Source organism: Nilaparvata lugens, chromosome 2 (genome assembly GCF_014356525.2).
Source record: "Nilaparvata lugens isolate BPH chromosome 2, ASM1435652v1, whole genome shotgun sequence".
NCBI classification, from domain to species: domain Eukaryota; kingdom Metazoa; phylum Arthropoda; class Insecta; order Hemiptera; family Delphacidae; genus Nilaparvata; species Nilaparvata lugens.
In genome coordinates, this window is record NC_052505.1 from 87,377,541 (window position 1) to 87,404,983 (window position 27,443).

General features: G+C 34.8%; 1 protein-coding gene across 2 annotated transcripts; it reads left to right on the forward strand.

Moving 5' to 3' along the window:
* The first annotated feature begins 1,212 nt into the window (after positions 1–1,212).
* Positions 1,213–27,443, forward strand: LOC111050680. 2 transcript variants are annotated; one of them, XM_039422004.1, is made up of 11 exons: positions 1,213–1,876; positions 3,853–4,043; positions 6,038–6,240; positions 7,969–8,260; positions 11,501–11,664; positions 16,904–17,092; positions 19,247–19,438; positions 20,307–20,557; positions 22,436–22,636; positions 25,133–25,307; positions 26,691–27,443. In XM_039422004.1, the coding sequence occupies exons 1-11, from the start codon at positions 1,830–1,832 to the stop codon at positions 26,940–26,942; spliced, it is 2,157 nt and encodes a 718-aa protein (XP_039277938.1). In that variant the 5' UTR covers positions 1,213–1,829; the 3' UTR covers positions 26,943–27,443. The 2 variants fall into 2 exon arrangements, with proteins under 2 accessions (XP_039277938.1, XP_039277939.1); XM_039422005.1 differs by lacking the exon at positions 16,904–17,092.

A 27,443-nucleotide genomic window follows, 5' to 3' on the forward strand; every position in this document is an offset into this window, starting at 1 on the left:
TACCATTGCTAGTCAAACACTGCCATTATAACGTGGACCTCACTATAATCTTTGGGAAGAGTGGGAAGTCATTGATGAGTAATTCAGTAATTATTAAGAATGCTACTAGGTAAAGTTTATAAAACTTAGATACAAGTCGATACACTCTTTGAATACATTTTACTGTATCATGTACACTTCCCACTGTAGACCTACTGGTACCTACATGAACAGTTTTAAATTTTGTCAATATTTTCATTCCATTATCAACGATTTGAGGATGGATGCAGCCGTGAATAGAAGATACAAACATAGAGAAAATATAGTACCTATGAGCTAGAAGCATAGTCATAGAATAAAGCAATCTCAAGTCAAATTCCAATTCAAATATTTTTTTATTCCTTCAAGTATTTACAGTGAAACATGGAAAAAACTCAATATTACGGAGTTTCTCTACAAAGACTGAATGTCTGCGTGTGGAGGAGAGTTCCATAGACAACATAAGCAATCACAAAATAAAATAATTATAATAGGAAAATCATGTTAAAATATAAGTAAGGAATGTTTTGAACTCGTGGCCAGAGCACAAGATTTCTTTTTCTAGCCACCCCAATTATTCAACTACAAATTATTCATTTATTTTCTTGTAAAACTGTTGTTAATTGGTGAATAAATTTGATTTGAAAAGATAACCTTCAAAATAAAATAATGATAACAATGGATTCAATACAAATTCAAATAATTGTAAAATAAGAAATAAAAAATAATACTTAATTGACCGAGCGAAGTGAGGTCTAAGATTCAAGTCGACGGTTTGGCATTTCTCTTAATGTTCAAATGTTTATATGTTGCGCATTTACGGCGAAACGCGGTAATAGATTTTCATGAAATTTGACAGGTATGTTCCTTTTTTAATTGCGCGTCGACGTATATACAAGGTTTTTGGAAATTTTGCATTTCAAGGATAATATAAAAGGAAAAAGGAGCCTCCTTCATACGCCAATATTAGAGTAAAAATCAGACTATATAATTATTCATCATAAATCAGCTGACAAGTGATTACACAGATGTGTGGAGAAGCCAGTCTATTGATGTATTCCCATAAGGTCTATAGTTTCAATCAGGTACTTGTGGATGAGAATACTGCGTGAGGTCTACTGTTCACAGAACTACTAGTATTATTGTATTTTTCATTTTCATTTTCATTTATACATTTGATAGATACAATATCATTCTCAACTATGAATGATTGGGAAAGTAACAACAGGCTTAAAGCCCAAAACTGTTCCTTTCCCAAATTTGAATAGAAATTGACTAAAATAAAATTTAAGTAGGTTTGAATTTATTTCTTGTGCAGGCCAAGTATAATAAGTTTTCTGTGGCATGGCATACTTTAGCTATCTTTCCTCTATTAAATTAAATTTATTAAAATAATATTGACTAAAATAAAATTTTAGTAGGTTTGAATTTATTTCTTGTGCAGGCCAAGTATAATAAGTTTTCTGTGGCATAGCATACGTTAGCTATCTTTCCTCTATGATACTAATCAATAACGATTGATTCTATGAAAAATAAAAAGATCAAATCAAATTGAGAGGGAACGTGTTTTGCTCTGACAAATGTCTAATTAGCTAATTGAATACAACTGAGAAACACATTCTTTTTCAGTCCGATAACTCACTACCCATAGTTTGATCAATAGTGCTGATACCTTTCAGTACGGTACTGTAAGGGGAGATGCAAGCAAATCAACAGAGACACGAGGTTGTGTGTAACAACCGAATGACTCATGTGTCTACCGTAAGTCATACATTCATTCTCTCACTGAACTCACTCACTTATAAGTTGAAATGGATCATCTGAACTCCGATCTTAGCGCCGAGTTTAGCAGTCTATCGTGAGTACAAAGCTATGACTAATAATATTGCCACACGAATTTTATATAGCCTAGTGTTAATTTTGTAAATAACAGTTTTTTTTGTATCCTGGGGTTTACACCAAAATTGTTAACAAGTTGTAGTTCACAAATATTATTCTAACTTTGTTTTTGTAGGAAACAAGTTGTAGAGTAGCAAAAGTTGTGAATTTGTAGAGAAACAAAAGTTTGTAGAGAAAAAAAAAATTGAAACTAAAGTTTTTTGTAAATTACCGTTTTTTTTGTATCCTGGGGTTTACACCAAAGTTGTTAACAAAATGTAGTTCACAAATATTATTCTAACTTTGCTTTGTAGGAAACAAGTTGTAGAGTAACAAAAGCTGTTAATTTGTAGAGAAACAAAGCTTTAAATTTGTAGAGAAAAAAATTGAAACAAAATTTTGTAGAGAAACAAATGTTGTAAATTTCGAAACAAAAGTTGTAGATTTCGAGAGCGTAGCGTGGACTTTTACAGGAGGATCCGGGAAACATAATTTTGTTGGCAACTTTATTAGTGTTTCCCATACTGAGTGGGAAACAAAAATTATCTTGAATGCAAGGATTTCCACAAGTTGACGAAAAAAGTTGCTGTGATTTTTAAGAAATCAGTAAAAATTGACAACATTTGTTTGACACCAGAGTTGTCAACCAAGTTTTCAACAAATTGCAGCGATTTGTTACCTATCTCTTGAAAAGTACAGCAACATTTTGTCGTCAACTTGTGGAAATCTTCGTTCTCAACAAAACTTTTGTTTCCCACTCAGTGTGGGAAAGACTGAGGAGATTGCAATCAAATGTTCCCCTGTCTAAAAGTCCACACCGACTACGCTCTCGGGGCAAAAAATTTACATTTTTTTGTTGCTCTACATTTTTTGAGAACAGCGACTTGTTTTCTCGGGTCGAATATAGATTTCTTATCTCAAGATTATCACAAGAAGGGTCAATACTGAGTCCAAATTCTACCACTCATTCCAGAGTTTTAATATTATAGAAAAGTGTTTTCAAAAAAATTGAGCTAGTATTCCAATTGGTAGTTCTAAATCTACCGTTGTAAAATTATTGATTTCAATATGGAATCTTCAATTGTCTTTTAACTCCACCCTGACCTCCTCATTTGTTTGGTACAACAACAAACTCATGGGTGGTTTAAATTACGATTTTCTGATACCCATTGAGAAAACCTACGCTTTTCTCTAAAAGTTTTTAGTTGAAACGTAATCACCCCTAATCAAATAAGCCAATAAGAAGTACCTGTGTTTGAAAGCTTCAGGATATTTTATGAACTGGTGAAATTTAATGGAAAATGAAGAGTTGATATCTTAATTTCAACTTCAAAATTTCTTCTAATGAAAATAAAACTCATTATCCATTACAATTTATTATCACTTGATTACGTTTTGTGAGAGAATATATTTTTCCTACAGTTACGTTGAAAAGTGGCCATTGCTGCACTGATTACAGAACGCAAAGAATCACTTTTCCGCTCTAGTGCGGGAAAAATTTTTCTGCACTCCAGATTTGCAACATGGCAACGCAAAATACTTAGTAGGTTATATGGAGCAACAGTGCAGCAAAATCAAAATGAAGTTGGTAACAGTGACTGCTGTGGCTGCTATAGTGAGCAGGGGTGCAACGAAGCACAACGCGCTAATTATTAGTATTAGATATTATAACCAAGGTCAACATTTTTATTCAATTTGACAATAAATTAAGGTTTTTATCAATAATAAAATTACACAGAAAAACATTTGATGCATTTCAGGCAATTTTACCCATAATTACCCACTTTTCATATTCAATGGTAACTGTAGGAAAAACTTAATGTGAAATACGTGCGCAAAGTTCCTCTGCTGCACTCAACAAACCATTCCGCCCTCGCCTACGGCTCGGGCGTAAACGTTTCTTTCGGTGCAGCAAACTGTCACTTTGCGCACTAGTTGCACAAATAACTATTTCAGATTTGATGAGGAAGAACAAGAGGTATCTCATGGAATAGACATATTGGACAGATTCGACTCGGATGATCTGATGGAGTTGAGAAAAGTTTTCTTCGATGAAAAGCTAATGAGCAAGGTGGAGGGGAGGCAGGTTTACAGCGGACTCCCTCTCAATAAAATGGAATTTGTCAAAGCAGTTGATAGGATTATAGGTAATTTGTTACTCTTCATCAGTACTATTGGCTAATATACTAGTCGAAAACATGATAATAATCAATTTTGAGGGAACTAAATATTATTGAATGTTTACCAATATTGATATTTTTCTCGGGCCACTCCCGTGTTTCGGATGGATACGTTAAGTCGTCGGTCGTGGCTGTCTAATTAAGTCAGAGTCAACTAAACGAGTTAAGTCAGAGTCAGTAATGTCAGAGGCACTGAATTCTGTGAATTTTTTATTGATCATGAATAATTTTGAATCGACTTATACTTTAACACATATATAAAGTATCATTCATTTGCAGCACTAGAGTGCCCTTCATAGAGTAAGTACATAGTACAGAGAATAAAATTCTCTGTACAACGTACAGAGAATACATAGTAGTACTGTGTCGGTACACAATAGTACTATAAAATTACATAGTAACATACCGTACGTACCTTACTGTACTCCTTTGCGACCGGCAAAAAATTTCAGTGGCCCATCGAAAAGGTTGAAATAATGGCCAATATCCTGGTTATTCTATCATTAAAGTATTTACATAACCTCATTTGGACTATTTTTAAAAAATTAGGGAGAGAAAAAGTTTTGGGTTTATCCTGTTGATTCTCTCCCAATCATTAATTTGATATTGTGATTGTGGAATGAAAAATAAATTAACCTAAAGTATTGAGACAGTTCTTGAAATCGGCGATCGACGTTTAGCCTGATTCGTTAGCCGGACTGGAGACCGAAAATTATACATTTTTGCATTCAATTTGGAATTTCGTTCAATAATCATTTGATAATTCTGTATTGGTCTCAAGGTTTGATCCACACGTCAGAGAATGGCCTTTAGTCCTACCGATGATTAAATTAAGGTAGGCGCACACAGATCGTCATCGGACGGACGGCACGGATCGGACGATTAGATTCGATGCATTGTTTTCAATTGGAGTGCGGATTCCTATTATCGTATAGGTATAATCGTATTGTACCTATATACTCGTAATCGTATAGGTATACTCGTATTATACCTATATAATCGTATACGCACTCCAATTGAAAACAAAGCATCAAATCTAATCGTCCGATCCGTCCGATACGTGCCGTCCGTCCGATGACGATCTGTGTGCGCCTACCTTTAGACTGAAGTACGATCTCTACTTACAATTAACGGATGGACCTTTAGCAATTTATGTGGTAATGTAATGTAATGTGATGTACCACACATTATTTCTAAATGTGTACCACAAATTCTTCTTCTTCTTCTTCTTCTTCTCTTCTTCTACTGCTAATTCTTCTTCTTCTTCTTCTTCTTCTTCATCTTCTTCTTCATCTTCTTCTTCATCTTCTTCTTCTTCTTCTTCTTCTTCTCTTCTTCTTCTCTTCTTCTCTTCTTCTTCTCTTCTTCTTCTTCTTCTTCTTCTTCTTCTTTCTTCTTCTTCTTCTTCTTCTTCTTCTTCTTCTTCTTCTTCTTCTTCTTCTTCTTCTTCTTCTTCTTCTTCTTCTTCTTCTTCTTCTCTTCTTCTTCTTCTTCTTCTTCTTCTTCTCTCTTCTTCTTCTCTTCTTCTTCTTCTTCTTCTTCTTCTTCTTCTTCTTCTTCTTCTTATTCTTCTTCTTCTTCTCTTTCTTCTTCTTCTTCTTCTTCTTCTTCTTCTTATTCTTCTTCTTCTTCTTCTTCTTCTTCTTCTTCTTCTTCTTCTTCTTCTTCTTCTTCTCTTTCTTCTTCTTCTTCTTCTTCTTCTTCTTATTCTTCTTCTTCTTCTTCTTCTTCTTCTTCTTCTTCTTCTTCTTCTTCTTCTTCTTCTTCTTCTTCTTCTTCTTCTTCTTCTTTCTTCTTCTTCTTCTTCTTCTTCTTCTTCTTCTTCTTCTTCTCTTCTTCTTCTTCTTCTTCTTCTTCTTCTTCTTCTTCTGTAATGTAATGTAATGTAATGTGATAGTTATTGATTAATGACGTGTACATTTCATGTCTGCTACCTATTTCATCTGATCAAAAATCTGTAGGGAGCTCAACATATTCGGTAGCAGCGTCGAATCTATTCGACCAGATTTCAAGAAAGAACAAAAGCTCAGAGAAAGACGTGATTTGGTGGGAACAAATACTGGATGCTGTAATAGACAAGATTCAAGCTCAAGACTCGGATAACCAGTGTTTGAGAGTTGTCGATGAAACTGCACTGAAGGTTCACGCCATTACTCATTGCAAGGTTTGTTGCTTTTCACAAGTGGTCCTGAAAATTGTTCCTAGCCGATTGTAGTGTAACTAAAAACATGAAACATCTAACTTGGAAGGAATAGGCGTAGCAGAGAAAAGTGGGAGATTACAACAGTGGCCGCGATTTTGCCGTGCTAGAGCCAGAGAGTATATTCGATATAGCCAGAGACATACAATATATTTTTTTCACTTTTTGTGTAGTTGAGAAGTTGATATTGTGGTAATTATTCATATTGAATGAAAAAGACTAAGAAATTGTCAAAAAACCACTGATTTATTGATAATTAGAATGACCGGTTTCGGTTATTACACCATTGTCAATCTTTGATAAACTCTGATAAGTTTATCAAAGATTGACAATGGTGTAATAACCGAAACCGGTCTTTCTAATTATCAATAAATCAGTGGTTTTTTTGACAATTTCTTTTTGACAATAAGTTTATCAGAGATTGAAAATGGTGTAATAACCGAAACCGGTCTTTCTAATTATCAATAAATCAGTGGTTTTTTGACAATTTCTTAGTCTTTTTCATTCAATACAATATCTATATTAGATATTAGCCAGTGAGTATATAATATATACAGAGAATTACATTCTATCCTCACTGTCTAGAGCGGACAGCGTTCTGTAGTCTTTAGTGTGTGTTCAACACCTCATAATACGCATACCTAGTTTTCCCTCTGGAAACTTTGCATTTACTGAGCCTGTTTTTCAACTTGACAACCACACTTGTTTCTATTCACCACTTTCAATTGGCTGAACTAGTTCTCTATCTTTCTGCTACGCATATTCCTCCGGGTTGGAAGATGTTTTGATATAAATGTTTTGATATATGGGTTGTACTTGCTGTTATAACCAAAGTTTATGAAAGATGAAAATAAATTAGAAATTACATTTGTTCAAATTCTAGCTAATAAATGAATAATAGACCGAACGAAGTGAGGTCTAAGATTCAAGTCGACGGTTTTGCATTTCTCTTTATGTTTATATGTATTTTATGTTTATATGTTCCGCATTTACGGCGAAATTTGACAGGTATGTTCCTTTCTAAATTGCACATTGACAAATATGCAAGGTTTTTGAAATTTTTCATTTAAAGGATAATATAAAAGGAAAAGGAGCCTCCTTCCAATATTAGAGTAGAAATCAGACTATAGAATTATTCATCATAGCTGTCGAGTGGATTATTAATAATCGCATGCAATGAATATATCAATGTAACTTAGTAAAATCAGCTGTTGTGTGGACTATTGATTGCATGCAGTGAGGCATGCAATTGATAACTCGAAGTAGCATACTATGCTACTATTAGTATATTCTCCCGACTTTTCTCTGCTTTCAACCACTACCTTCGTAAACAGAGGTAGTGTTTACGGAGGTAGTGTTTTAACTCGGTAAGCTTTTGATGATAATAGCATAGCTGTTTAGGCTACATAAAATTATTAGCATTGTCTATACAACAACCCAAACAGCCATTAGTCATTTATTCACCGATATCTTGCCGACAGGACAGAATTTACTCAGATGCATGGACAGTGTTAGAGGAGACTATGGTTAATAACTGCGCGAGGTCTGCTGTTCACAGAACTACTAGTTTACGTTGTGTCCCAATTGTTTTTAAAGACAACAGCATCAATTCTGTACATTTGACAAAGATTATGCTAGAGTTAACATTAGAAATTACTGAGTTCTAAATAAAATTTAAGCCTTTGTTAACAGAGGGAAAACATTGTAAAGCTGGTACCATTGGACACGGACACTTCATTTTGCTACGTGGCAGTTTCGAAGTACGGTCAGGTGGGCGTCTATGACGGCGAAATCAACCTGCTGGAGAGCTACAGGGTATTCCTGGGATCTCAGACTGAAGAGACTAGTAGATCGACGTGCACCTGGGTGAATGATGCGATTGCCTTGCCAGATGCCACTGCCATACTGTTGGCCGTATCAGACCGGTCTCTGCACTTCCTCACTGCTGCTGGGCTGGCGCACACCCCTATGTTCCTCATATCAGGTGATATCTGCAAGTTCTTATCAAGTTCTTCATCAAGTTCTTGTTATCCTAGAATTGTTGTTATTCCAATAATGTTTGTAGTTTAAACATTTTCATTGTTGTTATTACCGTATAGGTCTGAAATATAATTTTAAAAAAGTTACATATTGAAGAGACCTCGGAATTAGTTCTGACCCCTCGCCCCTCAACCGGTGAAAGTAAACACGCTGTAGTAGGGATGTCTCTCTTAAGGTCTCTTCACATTATGCTACGCTACGCTACGCTATGCTACGCTGAAATACTTCTTCAGAAGACGTAGCCATCCTATCCTTCAACATTAAAAGCTTCACTACAATGATGTGAACGGGACAGACACAGAGCTTGGATTTGACATTGGGAGATAGGACGTATTTCAGCGTAGCGTAGGTAAGTTTGAAGAGAGCTTTAAGATGCGGACAGGACAAGTAAGTCGCGGTCGATACCACTGAACAGCTGGCAATGAAAAATCTTTTGGAGTCATTTATATAGCATATTTATGATTTCTTTTAAATATAGAAGGTTGATAGTGAGCTGGAATCTACAAAGCGACCTGACCGTTCTGTTCGTACACTTCTCGCACACATAGTTCTCTCTCTCTGAGAGAGGTTTTCAATAAAGGCAGCTAATCAATCAATCTGGTTGCATTCACTCGGATGCAAGAGGCTCCATACCCCCACCACAAAAATGTCAGTGGTTAGTCTCATGTAGTGGGAGGCCAGGGGTTAGAACTAAACACTAGGCCTCTACAGTCATCTTTACAAGATACATAGTTTCTTTGTTAATCAACAATAATTTCATCTCATATTCTTTAAGGGTCGGTTACACGTGACAAGTTAACTAGCTGCTAGCCAGCTACTTTACATTACCGTGTAATACTAGCCAACCAGTGGGCTAGTAAAGGAGCTGGGGAAAGATGTTGAAGATCGGTCATCTTTAAATCTTCTTATCACCAATAGGCTGATTTACACGGTGCCAGTGTATTTGCTTATTGCAACTCGCCGGAGATTTAGCTAGCTAGCTAGTAAACTAGCCATGTGTATAGAGGGAGTTGCTAGTTAAAGTTAGTTGATTGGCAAGCTTGTTGTGGTGAAGAGAGTTGAGATGAGTTGGAGTTGAAGAGAGAGCTGAGTTGGAGAGTGAGCGAGTAAAAAGTTACGTTAATCGTCAACTAGTGCACACAATGACTCGCTGGCTAGTAGCACGCACGGAGTAAAGAACATCTTTCCTTATTTTGTGCTTGTAACATAGAATAAGCAACAGATTTTCCATTCTATGAATTACAATTGATTTTTCATTCTATGCTAGTAGCTTGTAAACTCATCATGTGTGATCGACGCTTTTTACAGAGCTACTTTTTCGCTCTAGTGCGGAATAGTAACGTTGTAGAGATACTTTGTCGCACTGGAGCGAGAAAGGAGTAGTAGTACACTCTGTAGCCTAATCAGTGGAGGATTGCAGGAATGACACTTTTCTATAACATAATAAATGCTCATATAATTGAACATGTCAACGCGTAATGAGTGCGGGAAGCGGGAGATCTCTATTATAGCCTACCCTCTCCCGTTTCCTGCTCACAATCCCGCATCAGCGTATTCAAGGCTATAAGAATACTGTGCTAGCTTTAAAGAATATTGAGTTTTGAAACATGATTGATTATTCAAATCAAGTGGTTGATAATTGCTCAATTCACAACACTTACATTTAGCTGTTTATATAATTTAGCTTCATCGACAATTTAACTGAATTTCGTAGAAATTATTGTTAAATCAATCTCGTATACCTATCTATTATCGTCATTTTTATTTTCTTGTATTACTGTATCAAGCTAGTTTTTCAAGCTTTTGTATCATATTCTCAGAAATATTAATCAAAATGTGAAAAGTTACTGTTACAAACTTGTGCTGTAGCATTATTTCTAATGTATATCATACTGTGAGTAATCCAGTACTGATAATCTGATATAATTTGACGAATAAAGTTTTATCGTAATGTATCTTTGTGAATTCTTCGCACGATCACTGTCAATAGTCCATACAAAATAGATCGTCTACAGTTTTGTTGATGATGCTGTATCTTACTCATGATAATGTATCATATTCATACCGTATAATACTGTATCATACCTGTAAACTCTGTTTACAGAGGTAGTGATCATACTCATACAGAGTGGGTGAAAAGTCCGAGAACAGCTTAATATCTCATACACAAAGGTGTATCGCATGACCACATTCCTATTTGAAAAATAAAGTTTCATTCAACATGGCGGATCCAAGATGGCGGACCAGATTTTTGAAGTCATAGTAAAGTAGTATTTTCAATTTGAGTAGGATCCCCAATCACACCCACCGTCAAATAAACCTTTGTGTATGAGATATTGAGCCGTTCTCAGAGTTTTCACCCACCTTGTATAAATAAAAATATAAATCTCAGTACCCTGAGATATAGATTAGATTCTCTTGGATTCAGGTTTCTTTTTTATTCATATAAATAAAAATATAAATCTCAGTATCCTTTTAAATTATTTTCTCACAACATGTTTCGAACATTGATGTCATTTTCAATCATGCATTAGTGTCGAAGTTTCTGAATACGATTGGTTAAGTTTTCTAACAAGCTGCACTCTCATTCGCTAACTTTCAACACGTAAAGAATTAATCATTAATTTGTGACATAATAATTTAAGAGGTTACAGAGATTTAGATATTTTTATTTATATTAAAAGTAACCCTAAAGAAAAAAGACAATCATACTCATACTTTATAATACTGTATCTCTTGCATGGGTGATACCGCAGACAACAGCCAGTCATATCAGTGCTGGTCATCAACATAGAACCAAACATTTACAAGGATACTTGAGTGTACATCCCTATGCTTAATACGTGTTTGAAGTAATATGTTTGCTTCAAAATCAGTCGTGGATTGTTGTAGTAAGCTTCCACTTACCACAACAATACCAGACAACTATCAGTGGTATCTGTGCTGATACTCAAAATAGAACCAAACATTTACAAGGATACTTGAGTGTACATTCGTATGCTCAATTCGTGTTTGAAGTAGTATGTTTGCCTCAAACTCAGTCGTTGATTGTTGTAGTAAGCTACTACTTACCACTTTTTGCAGTAGTAAAACAGTAGGAGAGAAGAAGCTTTTGTGAGGAGATTGGAGATTTTGAAAAACACTGCCATTTAATCGATTATCGGTGGAATGTTGTACTCTGCAGGAATACCGAATTCGCCGCAGTGCTTGAGCTATCATGCAGGGGAGCCTTCGCTGCTGTTTTTCGGAGATGATCGCGGTGATATCACGCTGATGCGTTTTCATCAGCCGGCAATCTCTCTGTTCAGGCGAACCTCCACCGATAGAAGTAACAGCTACTTTTGGAGGGTAAGATACTTGTCTCATTTAAGTTCCCCCGTCTAGCGATGATCTCATATATGGCAAAGTCTGATGGCTCTCACGTATAGGTCGTAGCTTTCTGATGAAACTGCAAAGAATATCTTCCATACTAAAACTCCCCCACCCGTATTCCCGATAAACAGCTTTGCCATTGCCATCGGCTTTCAGGGGTGAGTGTTATTCAAACGAGTAAGCTGTTATCATAGTTCGCGCTGGCGCTGCTGTCGCCGCTGGGTAAACACTCTCACGCTGACAAACTCCTCTCTTCAAGCGCTTTCAACAATATCTGTGAATGGTGATAGAAATGAGATAGTCATTTGAGATGGATGAGACAGTGAGATAGGAGAGTAATGATTCAACAAATACAAAAATTAATCGTAGAAATCCAATCCTATTTTTAAACAAATTAAGTTATACTATTCAGTTAACGTGATGTAATGTGTGATAGTATTATTTAGTTACAGTTACAGAATTGGGGTTAAAGAAAGGAGATGGGGCCGCGGGAGATGGGGACACTGGGCTATTGTTCCAAAAAGGTTCATCCTCCAACTCTCGACTATCACACTCTATTGTCCTCTAATCCGCTCATTACCCTTATTAGTGGCCGGAGTGGGCCCGTCTGCTTCTTGAAGGCATTTTTAACTAGTAGGGACTCATCTATTACTTTGCACCTTACATCTGTTACTTGTATTTCTAAAATGTATTATTGAATCTAGATCAGTGATCAAGTACTTGATATTGAATTATTTCCAATGTTCATATTTGATGAAAATCAACTTGCTCACAAGCTGTATACAGACTGACTCGAGTTACATACAATTCGTGGTTACACACCACGTGCACTATTTCAGCTGATGATATGAATCTAATATATGAATATAATAGTATGAATATAATCTAATAGTATGAATATAATAATCATATAATCGAATATATATATAAAAATATTATAGCATCAGCTTATGGAAAGCGTACGGCGTGTGTGTTCGTGCTCATCTATTTAGTCTCATCATGTACACTGAATATAATAGGAGGTAAGGATGAGTATAAAAGGACATAATCTATAAAAAAATAATAATACGTTCTTAGTTTGTCTAAATTTGTACTTACAATTCGATAGTAATAACGATAGTAATGTGTGTGTTTATCCATCACTGTGGGCTATCACTGGTTTACTGCTGAAAATGCCTTCAAGTAATCAGACTGGTCCACCAATTTATTCCTCGGAGTGAAATCCTTAACAATAGACCACGAAAATGTCGAAATTCAATAACAATAGGCGACCACTGAAGGGTCACTAGAACTTCTACCTGTTCATCGATTGTTTTCGGCGGCCCCGTCTCCTTTCTTTTACCCCAGAATTGCAATTAATTCAGTTTGCCATCAAATAACAAATAATTTAGACAAAATGCAATAGAGTTATGGATGAGATAGTGAGATAGAAGAGTGATGATTCACCAAATACAAAAATTAATCATAGTAATCCAATCCTATTCTTAAACGAATTAAAGTATTTTTTCTATTCTAACGTTAACTATTCAGTTGACGTGATGAAATGTGTGATAATATTATTTAGTTACAGTTACAGAATTGCAATCAATTCAGTTTGCCATCAAATAACAAATAAGTTAGACAAAATGCAATAAAGTTATAAATGGCATGGAATAAAAGAATAATTATCATCCAGAAAAATAATAGTCTATGCCTACAGCACATTATGTTTCGAACTATAGTGAGGTTCACGTTATAATGGCAGTGGATAAGGATAGCAGAACAACGTTGCCGATCCTCACTGTCTTGCCAATGCCTTCTTTACGGTAGCTGATACAGGTTTATTAATGTAATATTAATTTTAATTCTCGTTTGAAATAATCAATTATATTTTATTAAGCAAGAAATTATATTTTCCTATAATTTTATAATCAAGATGATATATTTTTTAAATTAATTATCAATTCTACATTGTTAAAGTACGATCTGGCAACAGAGCAAAGCGAGAGATAGATAGCGCTATCCGCGTTGTTGAATGATAGACAAGGATAGCAATACCATTGCTAATCAAACACTGCCATTATAACGAGGACCTCACTATAGACATTGTTAGCCGAACTTGCTGTAACTTACTGTATTTGAAGAAAGATATCTGTCCTATTCAAGAAGAATTTGTAGCCTACCGTATTCAAAAAGTAACAAATACCATTTATGTTATCTCTGTATTACTGATACTACTTCCAGTGAGGTAAGAAACAATTTATCAAACAGCATTACGTCTATAAAATACCGTAGGCCTGATAGTTCAGTTCAGCTCTAATAAAATAAGTTGAAGCCTATTGAATGAATTAAAATATTCCAATTCAATAGGAGCATTTTTTGTTTGAATATACACTTTGTAAACTTGAGAGTAGTAACTAAGTAAGATAAGTAACTGCTGTACTTTAGGAATCCTTATATAACTCGATTAGACTGAATCATATATCAAATTGAAGCTGTTTAATAGAGCTTAATTCAGTAACGTGTATTCCAGTTGATTTGAAAGTCCAAATCCACTAAAAAAGGGGAGGAGATATTCCAAGAACGAAGTACATGATGAACGAAATTCGAAAAAAATGTGGAGTATTTTTGTGATGGGAGGGAAGAAAATTGCATTCTCTCAATTATGAGACAACAAAATACTACGCAAATTGCAGCCAGAAGGCAATTGTGATGGTTGAATTCGCCGGATCGGAATTAGGCATTGTGTTGCGGGTCGAGCCATGAGCAATGAAAAAACGCACAACCCTTCCATGCAATTCGAGTGACGTAATTCAACATAACCCGGTAAACTGTGACAGCAATTTGGGCCTTGCATTGGCCGGGCATCCCTCGTTATTAATCAAATTGGTTTGATGCGAGCATCCCATTGCCAAAGAACAAGTAACTAACTTTCCCTGCCATTTCACAATCGTTTGTACCTAACGAAATAGCATTAATGTCCAGGATCACCACCTAGGGTGAAATATAAAAGTCCAGTTCTTTTATAGGATTAAAAACCAGGTACCCTCGATGTTTCATGCAGCGAACCATATCCATGAAAAATAATGTTAGATTGTAGTTGCAATGGTCACATCCAGCGTGAAACTAAGTTTTCCAATACGAATAAGAAATATTGTCCTTATCCCACAATGACAGATAGTGAAATGTAAATATTCCAAATAGTACAGTAATAGGGAATAGGCTTCATGTACTTAATCACATTGTGTCGATAAGTTTAATAGCGTACAGAAGTTACCTACTAAACAAAGCTGTTTAGCCTAGTGATGGCAAAGCGTTCCCCAGACAAATTTGTAAGACCAGTATCTTGATTTTATACCATATTGGTTCAAACGGAGCTACATCAGCTGATGGTTTGAGCCACGAATGAAACACATGTACGTCTACACATGAACATAATCGCAGATTAGCGTTAATGGTTGAGTTCAAAGCCACTGATCGGTGAGTGAACGATGAGATCGGTGAGTGAACGTGGCTCTGAACGAAGTACGGTTTTTCGTTTAACGAGCATAGACTCACATGCAGCGCTAGATTATTTGGAATTGAAATCGGCTATTAAGGGGACAGCCTGGAAGATTATTACATACTAAAGATCTTGAAGATTTTGTGATCTAAATATATATAAATATATAATATATATATATATATATATATATATATATATATATATTATATAATATCTCGCGCTAAAATACCCCAATGGAACCTTTAATTTCAAGTAAGAGCTAGCATTGGGAAGCATAGGTATTGTGCGTTCATACCTCTTCAAGGTCTTTGGTCTTACGATAAGAAAAAAAAAATACGTCATATCCGGTTCGTTCACTGATCAGTTAATCGTACTTTTCCACCGATGGAAAAGAACGTAGAGTAACTGAACGTAAAACAGACATGGCTGAATACGAGGTTGTTTACAAATAAGGACTCCATTATAATGTATTTGGAAGCAGAGAAATGCATGATTACATAAATTCAATAAAATTTAAAATGATTTACAAAGCATTCAAAACTACTCCAATCACCTGATGGTTTTCCATTTTAATTGATTACAATGAAATAGGTTAAGTTCTAGTTTTGTTTACAAAATATGATCAACAGGGGAAACATCTGTCAGTCATGACTCATGGGCAACCGTTCAGCCACAGAATACACACAAAATGGAAGGTATCAATCTAACCAAGATTTGAGTGCACCAAGACCACAACAAATGACTGCATCATCTTGTTAGAAATTAAAACTACTGCTGTATTGCAATGCTACACTTTCTTTCAAGATGGCGGATTATGGCGTCAGGATACTAGCCGACTTTCCATTCTGTGATTAAACTGTGATCACTAATCTGTGATCAGGTTTTTACTGAACGTAAAAAAAAACCCGATGGAATTGATCAGTGGCTTTGAACTCAATCATTGTAGATGGTGCATATTCAATTCAACTCAATTCATTTATTGCCAATTAAGAATATTCAGACATATTACAAACTCTTTATAATATGACATATCATTAAAAAAATATAAATAAATAAACATAATTATTATTGATACATATACTTGAATAGAATAAAATATATATGACCTATAAGTGTGTGTTAATAACATTAATGTATGTAGGCTATAGTCTGTAGGCCCATACTAAATGCACTTCATGGCAGTGGAATGTTATTTAGACATTAAAATGAACATTTATGTGTGATAGGTTGCCAATTCTTCCATATTTAAGTTTTTCAAGACATAACAAATTCCAATATAATTATGTTATCATTATTGAAAATATGATAGTGCTCTGCAGATAGTTATCAAGGTATTGTTTATGATTTCCAAGAATAATGAATCTAAAGCTGCGTAGGTACTTATGCGCCGCAAACGCTCGCCTTGTGCTCTTTATTAGCTGATGCTATAATATTATTATATCTGTATCTTACTGCATCTGTACCAATACTGATATATACAATAATTAGCTGATGGAAAGCGCAAGACGCGTGTTCGCAGCTTGATAGGAAGCCAATTCTTTCATATTTCATTTTTCTCAAAGTCATGAAAAATTCAAATTCTATGATATTTGAAAAAATTATTATCAATGTTCTGACGATAGATATCAAGGTACTGTAAATAATTTTAAGATTGATCTATGGAAGTGTATCAGAACAATGAATTATTTCTCCATGTTGATGAGTAAAATTGATTGAATAAATTATTTTTAGGAACTGGAGGGACAAGATCCATGGGTAACGGTGAGTGTGGACCACAATGTCCATGGAGATGCAGTACGTGAGATCAAGTACATTCCAGACAATGGCACAATAGTGAGCTGCAGCAGTGACCCCAATGCAAGTGTTGTCATTCGCTATTTGAGTGGCAAACGTGTGCCTTACATCTTCAAAATGACAAGGGTGAGAAAATATCTAAATTATCCTATCAAGTTACGTCAAGTTATGCGTTGTTTTATAACAACTATGAACTAATGAATTTTCACTCCAGCAACTGTCCCAAAAACGTTTATTAATAATTATTATTAAACGAAAATCCCAATTGAATGCTGTAAATCACCCCGAAGACTTCTGCTACTGCAAATATTGACAACAGGGTAAACAGCTAGATGGAAATTCGATGAGCGCTACAACTATACAGAAATTATTTGTCAGCCTGGGAAATAATTTTTGTATAGTAGCGCTATGTCAGAAGTCTTCAGGGTGATTTGCAGCATTCAATTGGGATAATAATAATATTATTCATTAATTAGCATTTGAGGAAATGCAATTTCCAATTTATTGTTATGTTATGTGGACAGACCGTGTAAACATACAACTCACATACGAACAAAATTGATATGTACAGTAAGGTCCGTTTTCAAATTTAGCCGCAGTTATCGCATTTTTGATATAGTGAGGTCCATGTTATAATGGCAGTATTTGATTAACTTCGGTGCTGCTATCCTTGTCTATTATCCCACAAAACACATAGCACTATCGTTTTCTAGCTCCACAACGTTGCCAGATAAGTTTTTACCAATGTAAAAATATAATTAATCAAGGCAGACAAACGGCAACGCTGTTCTCCTATCTTTATCCACTGTCATTATAACGTGGATCTCACTATAGGTGACGTCATCGCATTCTCGTCTGATTCTCTCATTCGTTCTCAATGCATTGAAAACATCATCTAACCACCGTTTAATTTAATAAGCGTACGTCAAACCCTCAATCAAATTCATCATTGTATGTTTAATGAATCATCGACCTTTCAAGGTCAATGGGCTTGTACTTCTACACACAATCTCTTATACAGAGTGAGTCATGTGTATGGGAACCCTTCAATAAGTTGGAGACTGTTGTAGATATAATACTGTAACTTTTAGGATAAGTTATTGGTTAAATACTCCAACTTTTTACGTAAAACTGATCTTCAACCCCTCATAATGGGGTGACTTAGGGGTTGTAACTCGAATATTTCGAATGTAAACACCCATTGTGTGGTACATAATTCTAAAGGCCTTTTTAAAACAAGAAAGATAACATCAATTAAAATGTTCTATGATACTTGTATCCAAAATGGCAACTGATTGAAGTTTTAGTTTTTAAACAAATAATTGATAAAGTTTAATCAGTCGCCGTTTTGGATAAAAGTATCATAGAACATTTCTAATGATGTCATATTTCTCATTTCGAAAAGGCCAAAATGATTTATCACACATAAAAAACATTTCTTTAAAAACTAAAACTTCAATCAGCCGCCATTCTAGATAAAAGAATCATAGAACATTTTCATCGATGACATTTTTCTTGTTTTAGAAAGGCCTTTAAAATTATGTACCACACAATGAGTGTTTACATTCGAAATATTCGAGTTACAACCCCTAAAGGGGTTACGTCAAAAGGTGGAGTATTCGACCAGTAACTTATCCTGGAAGTTACAGTATTATATCTACAACAGTCTCTAACTTATTAAAGGGTTCCCATACATATGACTCACTCTGTATATAGCCTACCGTATTTCTCTTATATTTACCATGTATAAATGTAGAGTAGGTACCTATCCTTAATACTCAAGGGTTTCCTTTTCACTACAAATCTTACAATTTTTAGGAAAAAATGTTCAAATAGACAATCAACTACGAAATTATCAGTTTGATTTGAATTTGTTTCTTGAATGTATGTATTCTAGAATCTTCATCCTCATTTCTTTCCCATCCATTCTTAATCACTGTTGCTCTTCGATTCTAACACAGAATACAGGTATATAGGTCTACTGTAACTCTGTATATTCAATTCAATATAGCACTATTGAGCAATCAATCTCATCTCAAAAGACTTTACCAAGAGGTTAGTAAGAGCACAAAATGAATATTATAATAGTTTGCTCTATGACTAATGCTGTCCAGCCCATTCGATTCTTACTTCCTGCATAGTTGCGAAGGTGATATTGTGGTAGTTATTTACTATTTAATTTTGTTCTCTCAATATTTTTCTATTCTAAATTCCATAATGTTTTTTATTAACTGAATAGAAAAAATCGAAGATCATTGACAGACTATTTTCCTTATTCAGGGAGTGCGGTGTTTCCACTTGGACAGAGGTTTGAAGCTGCTAGTGACTGGGAGCACTGATAACGTTGTTCGCATATGGAATCCAGTTGTCAATCGAATGCCTATAGCTGTTTTGTATGGGCACAAAACTTCTATCGTTGATGTCAGGATTTTGAGGCAGTACAATGCAGCTCTCAGTATCTCAGTGGATGGAGTGAGTAAAAAAAAACTCCTATAATTGAGTGATACGACAATAATGTTGTTATGATGCTACTGAATTCGCATTCGATTTGTATTTGATTATGAATGAAATATGATGTAATTCCAAACGGAAAACTATTGATAGTATTCATTATAATGAACTATTTGATAACACCAATGAGGGATTTATTTATCTGTTAGTACAATTACAAATCATATAAATATGATCAGAAAAGAACAACAGACATAGCCCAAAACTATTCTGTTCCCAATCTCTTATATATAAAGGGATGAAGAGTTATCGTCAATTCATCTTTGAGAGTTGGCGATAGTTGTTAATATCGGTTTCATAATAATTCAAATACATATTGGAGAGTTCAAGAAAAGAAACATTATTTTATACAACGCAAATACATATAATATGACTCGAATTTCAATGTAGGTGATAAAGATATCTAGGTGATTCCTGTACATTCAAGATTAGCCATCTCAATATGTGATAAAAGTAATTGAAAGTATAATTGAATTTATTCAAATATTAATACTGGTACTTCAATAGCGTTGTCAGAAATGATAATAATAATAGACTCACATTCTTCAAGTGAACAATGTAGAATACTCTTTTATAATTGAAATTATTGCATATGGTAGCCTGTACCAAATTCACAATATTCATCTACGAATAATTCTGTTTTAAAATTTTGTATAACGAGATGGTGGAAACCTATATACTTTTATCATTGAGTATATCTACCTGTTACCAGGTATGACGTATTATATTTTGTTAAGGAGAGCTTCTTAATGATGTTTGATAACCCGTATACTTCGATGATTCTTAACATAATTATCGACGAACATAATATTTTTTGTTTTATTGCTAGGTGTTGAAAGTGTGGGATATTGAGGATAACTGTTGCCTTCAAACTATAGGGCTTGACATTCCAGTATTCTCAATAGTGGGCAAAATGATAGAGTTTGGTTTGAAGACAATTTATCCGGGTCCATCGTCAGCCAAACCTCCACTGGCTCGTCAGCCCAAGTCGTCCAAGAAGTCATCCTTGAAGCAGTCTCATCCTGCGTCCTTACTTTCCACTGCATCAGTCACCACCAAACCAAGCTATACAACCACAGTGTAAGTTCAATAATTCTGTGATATATTTGTCACATCACTCAACATATCAGCTCATATTGTAAATATAAAAGAAGTCTGCTTACAATACTATTTTTTGAAAATTATCTTACATTTTTTCCAATAATTTTCAAAAGAAGCAAATGTAGGATGGAAGTGATCCGATGAAGGTTTGTAGCATGCCTTACCTATTGTTGAATTTGACGCTTGATTTATGGACTGAATCAGAAAAATATTTTAGAAATAAATAAGTAATGGGTAAAAGAAAGCAGACGAGGCCGCCGAAAACAATTGATGAACATGTAGAAGCTCTCGTGACCCTTCTGTGGTCGCCTATTGTTATTGATTTTCGACATTTTCGTGGTCTACTGTTAAGGATTCCACTCCGAGGAATGAATTGGTGGACCAGCCTGGTTACTCAGCTGTAAACCAGTGGTAGCCTACAGTGATTGGATGAACACACACATTACTATCGATGACAAGTACAAATCAAGTCAAACTAAGAACGTATTATTTTTTAGATAGATTACGTCCTTTTATTCTTATCCTCACGTCCTATTAAATTCAGTGTACATGATGAGACTAGTCTATACAACTTAGTCTGTATACAGCTTGTGAACAAGTTGAGTTTCATCAAATGAGCCATTGGGAATAATTCAATAACAAGAACTTGGAGGATGAACCTTTTTGGAACAATAGCCCAGTGTACAGGTAGCGCGCGCGGCCCCGTCTCCTTCTTTATATATAATAGGATTTACAGTGATTCACCGTCTTCCTTCTAAACCGTCTCTTTCTTTAACCCGTAATAAATATTGAGTATCAATAGACAAACTGGATACATTGAAGACATCCAAGACTGATTATTGACATTCACACTGATCTTAAATTCCACCTTAATATAATCCCACCATAATCAGGTTTTCTATTTCTCCTGTATATTTCTCCTCAGTTTATTTTTTACTACTCGATTACCACTACTAATTGTCAGTGTTATATATAATTTATAAGTATTGTAATTGAATTATTGTTGACATTATATTGGCTGGAGAAAAATAACCGGCTACTTATGCAGGAGCAAGAATATAAATAGAATTGGAATGAAAACGGTGTTCTCTAGTTTCTAACTTGAAAAGTCCTTCTGATGACGTTAACACTTCTACAACAATCTTGCATTAATCTTTAGATCACATTTGATTTTTTGAACCATGTAATCATAGTAACATTGTGCTGATAAAGGTCTTGAAGACTGGTTAATTTACTATTACTCATAGTATCATATTATCAGAGATCCTTTATTTTAGTAGCTATTTCGAATGATCCTCTCATTCCCTATATTCTTCCTTTTCTTCTACTTCTTCTACTTCTTCTTCTTCTTCTTCTTCTTCTTCTTCTCCTTATTCTCTTCTTCTCATTCTTCTTCTTCATCTTCTTCTTCTTCTTCTTCTTCTTTCTCATCTTCTTCTTCTTCTTCTTCTTCTTCTTCTTCTTCTTCTTCTTCTTCTTCTCTCTCTCTTCTTCTTCTTCTTCTTCTTCTTCTTCTCTTCTTTTCTTCTTCTTCTTCTTCTTCTTCTAACTCCCACAATAATGCCTAGATTGCCTGTTCCGGTCTTTAATAGACCTTTCCTATCCTAAATAGATATTCCATTTTCTATCAAAAATTCAATTACGGAAGAGAAATGTTTCACTTTTTCATTGAACAGAATGTTTTGCTTCTTCATTTAAATACCAATGAAGAGATCAGAGAAGAATCAGAGATCCAGCTCTCTGATTCCTGCATTACGGAAGGGAAATGTTGCTTCTCCATTGATCCAGTTCTCTGATTGTGAATTGATCCTAAAGCGAATTATGAAGCAGTGAAAGTGTTTGATACGTTGTTTGCAGAGGCAGTGAGTGGCTGCGCCCTCAAATAGTGGTTGTCTGCTGCAATTACGCGGTTACGCTACCGCTGACGCGACACGCGATCGCTGAGTGTCTGCCGCCCCCGCTGCGTGAAAAGGAGCCGCTGGTGCCTTCACCCTGGCTCAGAGCGGATGCGCGCACCGCACAAATTGTCACACCTCAAGAGCCGCCTGATACATCCAAGTATGAGCACATGATTTGTTATTGTCAAGCAGTTGAATTGCATGAATCCGAAAACATTGATGCTAGAGACACAATATTATAAAGATCATTGTCCACCTTATTAGTATGAGCTCTCAGTAGGCCTATTATCGTAGACATATGACAGCACAAGCAGATATCCCATGGTATAGGTAGTTAATGTTCCAAGTTTCTAGCTGATTCCTTGTTATATCAAGCCGATTACCTCGAATACTTTCTATTATTAGTGTTTGGCCGGGTGAGAGTGTGAGAACGACTCAGTATTGATTGATTGAGTACTTTATTTATGTAGATTACAATATATACTGGCTTATACACTTATATACAATAGCTTACAATACAGCAAAATTATATATGATATTAAAAAGCAATTTGTGATATAATAACTATAGATAATTATATTGTTATGCATCTACATAAATTGGCGGAGCTCTGGACATATCAATGTCCATTCTTCGGAAAGAATATTAAAAATATCCTTCCCACTAACTCTCTACCAAAACGTTAATTTCATGAGAGACTATTAGCGTCACATAGCTCCACGAAAAAGAAGTACTACAACTATCAGCTTGACTTAACTTTGAAAATGGGAACATGAACGTCCTTTACAACAGGATATCTTCTTGTGATATCCTTTCTCTATGGTATTATTCTCAAGCAATCGAATTGAATGAATTGCATAAGGTCTACACTAGAAAACATTGTTCCCACCAGAAAACAGTGTTCCTTCTCGTATTCCCTGTTTCTTCGTTTCTAGCCTTACCAACTACCATAGGTAAGGAAAGTATTGCTTTCAGAAAAAATTTAAGGTACCCCAATTTCAAGATTACTAATCGTTTCGAGGTCCCATGAGTCCAAAAACATGATTTTTTCACCACTCTTCCCTTTACTCTTCATTTTACAGATGTTGACGTCATTATTGCTAAAGATGTCTCTTCCTTTTAAAAAACAAGGGCTTTGGAAGAGAATCAAGCGCGGAAAAGTTATATTCCTTTTCAGATTTGCTAGGGGAACAAGACCTAAGTTCATCTCAACTATCCTCTCTTATTATGAGAGGTATCATCTCAAATAATAAGAGGACATTCTTTTCAAATAAAACTGGACTATCTAGTATAATCTATAACCTAATATTTAGCCTTGATATTAGAAAACAAATGTATTACAGCTATCTAAAAATATAATATATCCGCCTTCCTTCATTTTACGTTCTATTCGTTTTTCATTTACTTTTGTATTCAGATGTTGGGTCAAATGTATTACAAAGTATACAGCTATCTAAAAATATAATATATCCGCCTTTCTTCATTTTACGTTCTATTCGTTTTTCATTCACTTTTGTATTCAGATGTTGGTGTCCCAAATCCTTTATTCTCTTGACACGTGTATTGAATATCGCATATGCATCGGGAGAAGCAACACTGACTACTTATAAGTTATACAAATTGAGTTCTCACCTACATAATAGAGGCTATGCAAGTTGCACTCTCTCACTATTACCATGAGCTAGATATCAAAATTGATATCAATATAGACTCCCTTATAACATGAAGGATTTGAAATACACGTGCATCATATAATTGAATCTTCACGGAATAGAGTGTGGGAGTTTACATCACACTTCGCTTCTAATGCAACTTGCAAGATATCATACATGATTTATATATTCCATCATACATGAGTACAGTAGTCTTCATTTCAGTTATGCGTAACAACATTATATTACAGCAACATATTATTATTGCACAACATTATTACCTGATGCTTACCGATATACCAGTATACATTGACTTGCTTCCATTGGTCAGATATAGAGAGATGATTGTAACTTTTATGTGTTCAACTTCTTGATAATATTTCTCTGAGAGCAAAGTCAATTAATGAGAGCTTAGAGGATGGAATATTTTAAAGTATTTATTTCTAATGAATTTTAGCGAAATGTATAATGTATAATAGTTCAGAAAAACAGATTCTAGACTTGTATCAAGTCTTAGTGCCGGTTGCACCAAAGCCGGTTAAATTTTAATAGTGATTAATTCTACAAGAACCAATCAGAGAAGCCGTCTTATCAAAAAGGTCATCTCTGATTGGTTCTCGTGGATTTGATCACGGTTAACATTTAACCGGCTTTTGTGCAACCGGGCCTTAGTTATAGTTATTAAGTTAATAGTAACAGTCTTTGCTACAATAACAGACTTCGTGACTATAGCCTTAATTACTCAAGGGATAATATTTTCTACAGATGGAAATTACTGAGATATTGCATTTACTCAAATACTAATGAATAATTAATTTTATTATTGAACGAAAATCCATATTAAGTGCTGTAAATCACCCCGAAGACTCCTGCTTCCGAAGACTTATTGACAACCCTGTTGTCAATATTTGCAGTAGCAGAAGTCTTCGGGGTTACAGCATTTATTTGGATTTTCGTTCAATAATAATTATTGATAATATTCACGTTATTCTCTTTTGATCCAGATTATCTTCTCTTTCGGAAGATCGAGACTTATCTGAGGTCATTTCTCCAAGAGCACTGAAATTCATCAGACATGGACCTTCAGATTACAAACCGAAATTCAGATCACTTTTGAGTCCTGCGTACGGGCTCTATCAATCCCGAACTCAGCAACAAGTGCAGGATGATGATAAACATGTGAGTAATATTGCAGATAACACTTCTTAACTCTGTATTACTCGCGCGGGGTTAATATGACCCCGGAGGGAATTTTTGTGATGTAATGCTTTTGCAGTAAGTACTACTGATTTGGATGTTTAAGTAGCTTCCTGTTCCAGTGTCTATTTGACAAGCATGCATTTAGAACACATGCATTTAGCCTGTAACTGGTTTTTGGGATAGATAATTTTTTTAGGCTACTGTAAGATTTACTGTTTTTGTGATAGATTATTTGTCTTTAAACTAGATAGGTAGAAATAAAAATATAAATCTGAGTTCCATTTTTTTATTAAAAGTAGCCCTAAAGAAAAAAGACACTAGATAGGTAGCTATGATGATAGTAGAAAAAAAATAATAGTATAAAAATACGGAGAGTGATGTGAACACCTTGTTATCTAAGGCTAGGCGCTCACCATTTAAATTCAAGACATGATCAGACACGTTTAGTCACAATACTTCACATTGTTGCTACGCACATTAGATGAAGACATGTCTTATTGCAATTACTAATCAGTGTGAGTTGCGTCATAAGCAACAATGTAAAGTATTGTGACTAAACGTGTCTGATCATGTCTTGACAAGGCGCACTAATGTGTGCCTAGGCTTTGAGGAAAGATTGCATAAGAATACAAATCTCATGCTATAAGGGCGTCTACGTTCAAAATTCCACTGTTAACGCAAGCCGAGAGTCATAGTAATTCTTTTTTGTGATGAGATTCTGGTAGTCTCTCATATGTGCCATTCTTACAGTATGACAAGGCCAAAACAGTAATAATAGACAATAGTAGTAGTTTTTGACAAAAAAATCAGCTTGAAATTCAGTACATAAACGACCTATACCATGAGATATCTTCTAATGTTATCTCTTCTCTATGTTTATGCTGACTTGATTGGAAGTATTAGAAACCTTACTAATCATTAATATTACTAATCATATTTTCATTTTAATGAATTGTTTTTCAAATTGTATGCTCAATGTGTGTTATGAGGGCAATAATGGGATTCAGTTCCTGGTGCCCTCAAATATGTAAATTTTCAAATATATAATCAATAAATAATTGAATAATGACTGGATCCTAGCAAAAAAATTATGATTATGTACAATATTTTTATTTATGATTAATCTTTTGAATATATCCATAACAGAAAAGTGGTGAAGATAGAATGACTACAGAATGATTCTGGAATGTAGTTTCATAATGTATAGTTTTCAGTTCGACCATAAAAGGCTTTGAAAGGCTTTCCCTCTTCAGGCGGGATTTGTAAAGAGAGTCTCCATTTCTAGATACATGTCATACGCTACGATTTCTCTCTATACATTCAAATATCTTTCCTTTCAAATTTTTCCTCTCAATTTTCCAGATGGCAAGCATGGTGGAACAATGCGCTCCTCATTTGGCACTGAAACTTTATCACCCCGAAGAAATAAAATTCTCGCAGCCTCTTCCCGTCACACGCCGTATGAAAAGTTTCGACCTTTCTTCGCCGCAGAAACTGATGAGAGTGAAATTGAAATCTGATACATCAAGCTCTATTCAAGGATCCTGTAACGGCAGCACTTTGCATTCTATCAATAGTCGCACTGACACCAACACCAATACTAATTGCAAGTGATAAACTTCACTGCATTCAAACATCTTATGAATTTGCCCTCTGTAAGCTGTCCTTCTGATGTTGATTGCAGAGACAAATAAACAATATTTTCAGTCTATGGTGATTGTCATATTCTATATGTTTCATATTTTATATTATAAATTGTAAAAAAAATAGAATAGAATGAAAAGTAAAATAGAATTGAAGTTTGTATTATAAAAAAATTGTCAAGTGTTAAGAGTTCCAGTAAGTTTTCTACAGTTTTGCATTGAACAGTAGTTTTGGAATTAAAATTCAATGATAGTTGTCATGTAAGTTCCAGTGTTGTAGTATTGTTCATTTTATAAGAGAATTCCTAAACTATATTAGATGATAGTTTCCATCCCGAACTGCGATTTATTAACACACTGTTTTAATGTTTAATACAACGACGTGTAGACCATTATTTGAGTAGGCTAATCCAGACAGTAAGTAAACAAAATTGGTTATTCACCCAAATAATTGACTACATGTCATTATATA

Excerpts from the sequence above, each read along its gene's own strand:
- LOC111050680 (XM_039422004.1), top strand. The coding sequence starts at position 1,830 with ATGGATCATCTGAACTCCGATCTTAGCGCCGAGTTTAGCAGTCTATC. Across the intron at positions 19,439-20,306 it reads TCAGTATCTCAGTGGATGGA|GTGTTGAAAGTGTGGGATAT; the intron begins GTGAGTAAAAAA and ends TTTTATTGCTAG. Across the intron at positions 25,308-26,690 it reads TGCAGGATGATGATAAACAT|ATGGCAAGCATGGTGGAACA; the intron begins GTGAGTAATATT and ends TCAATTTTCCAG.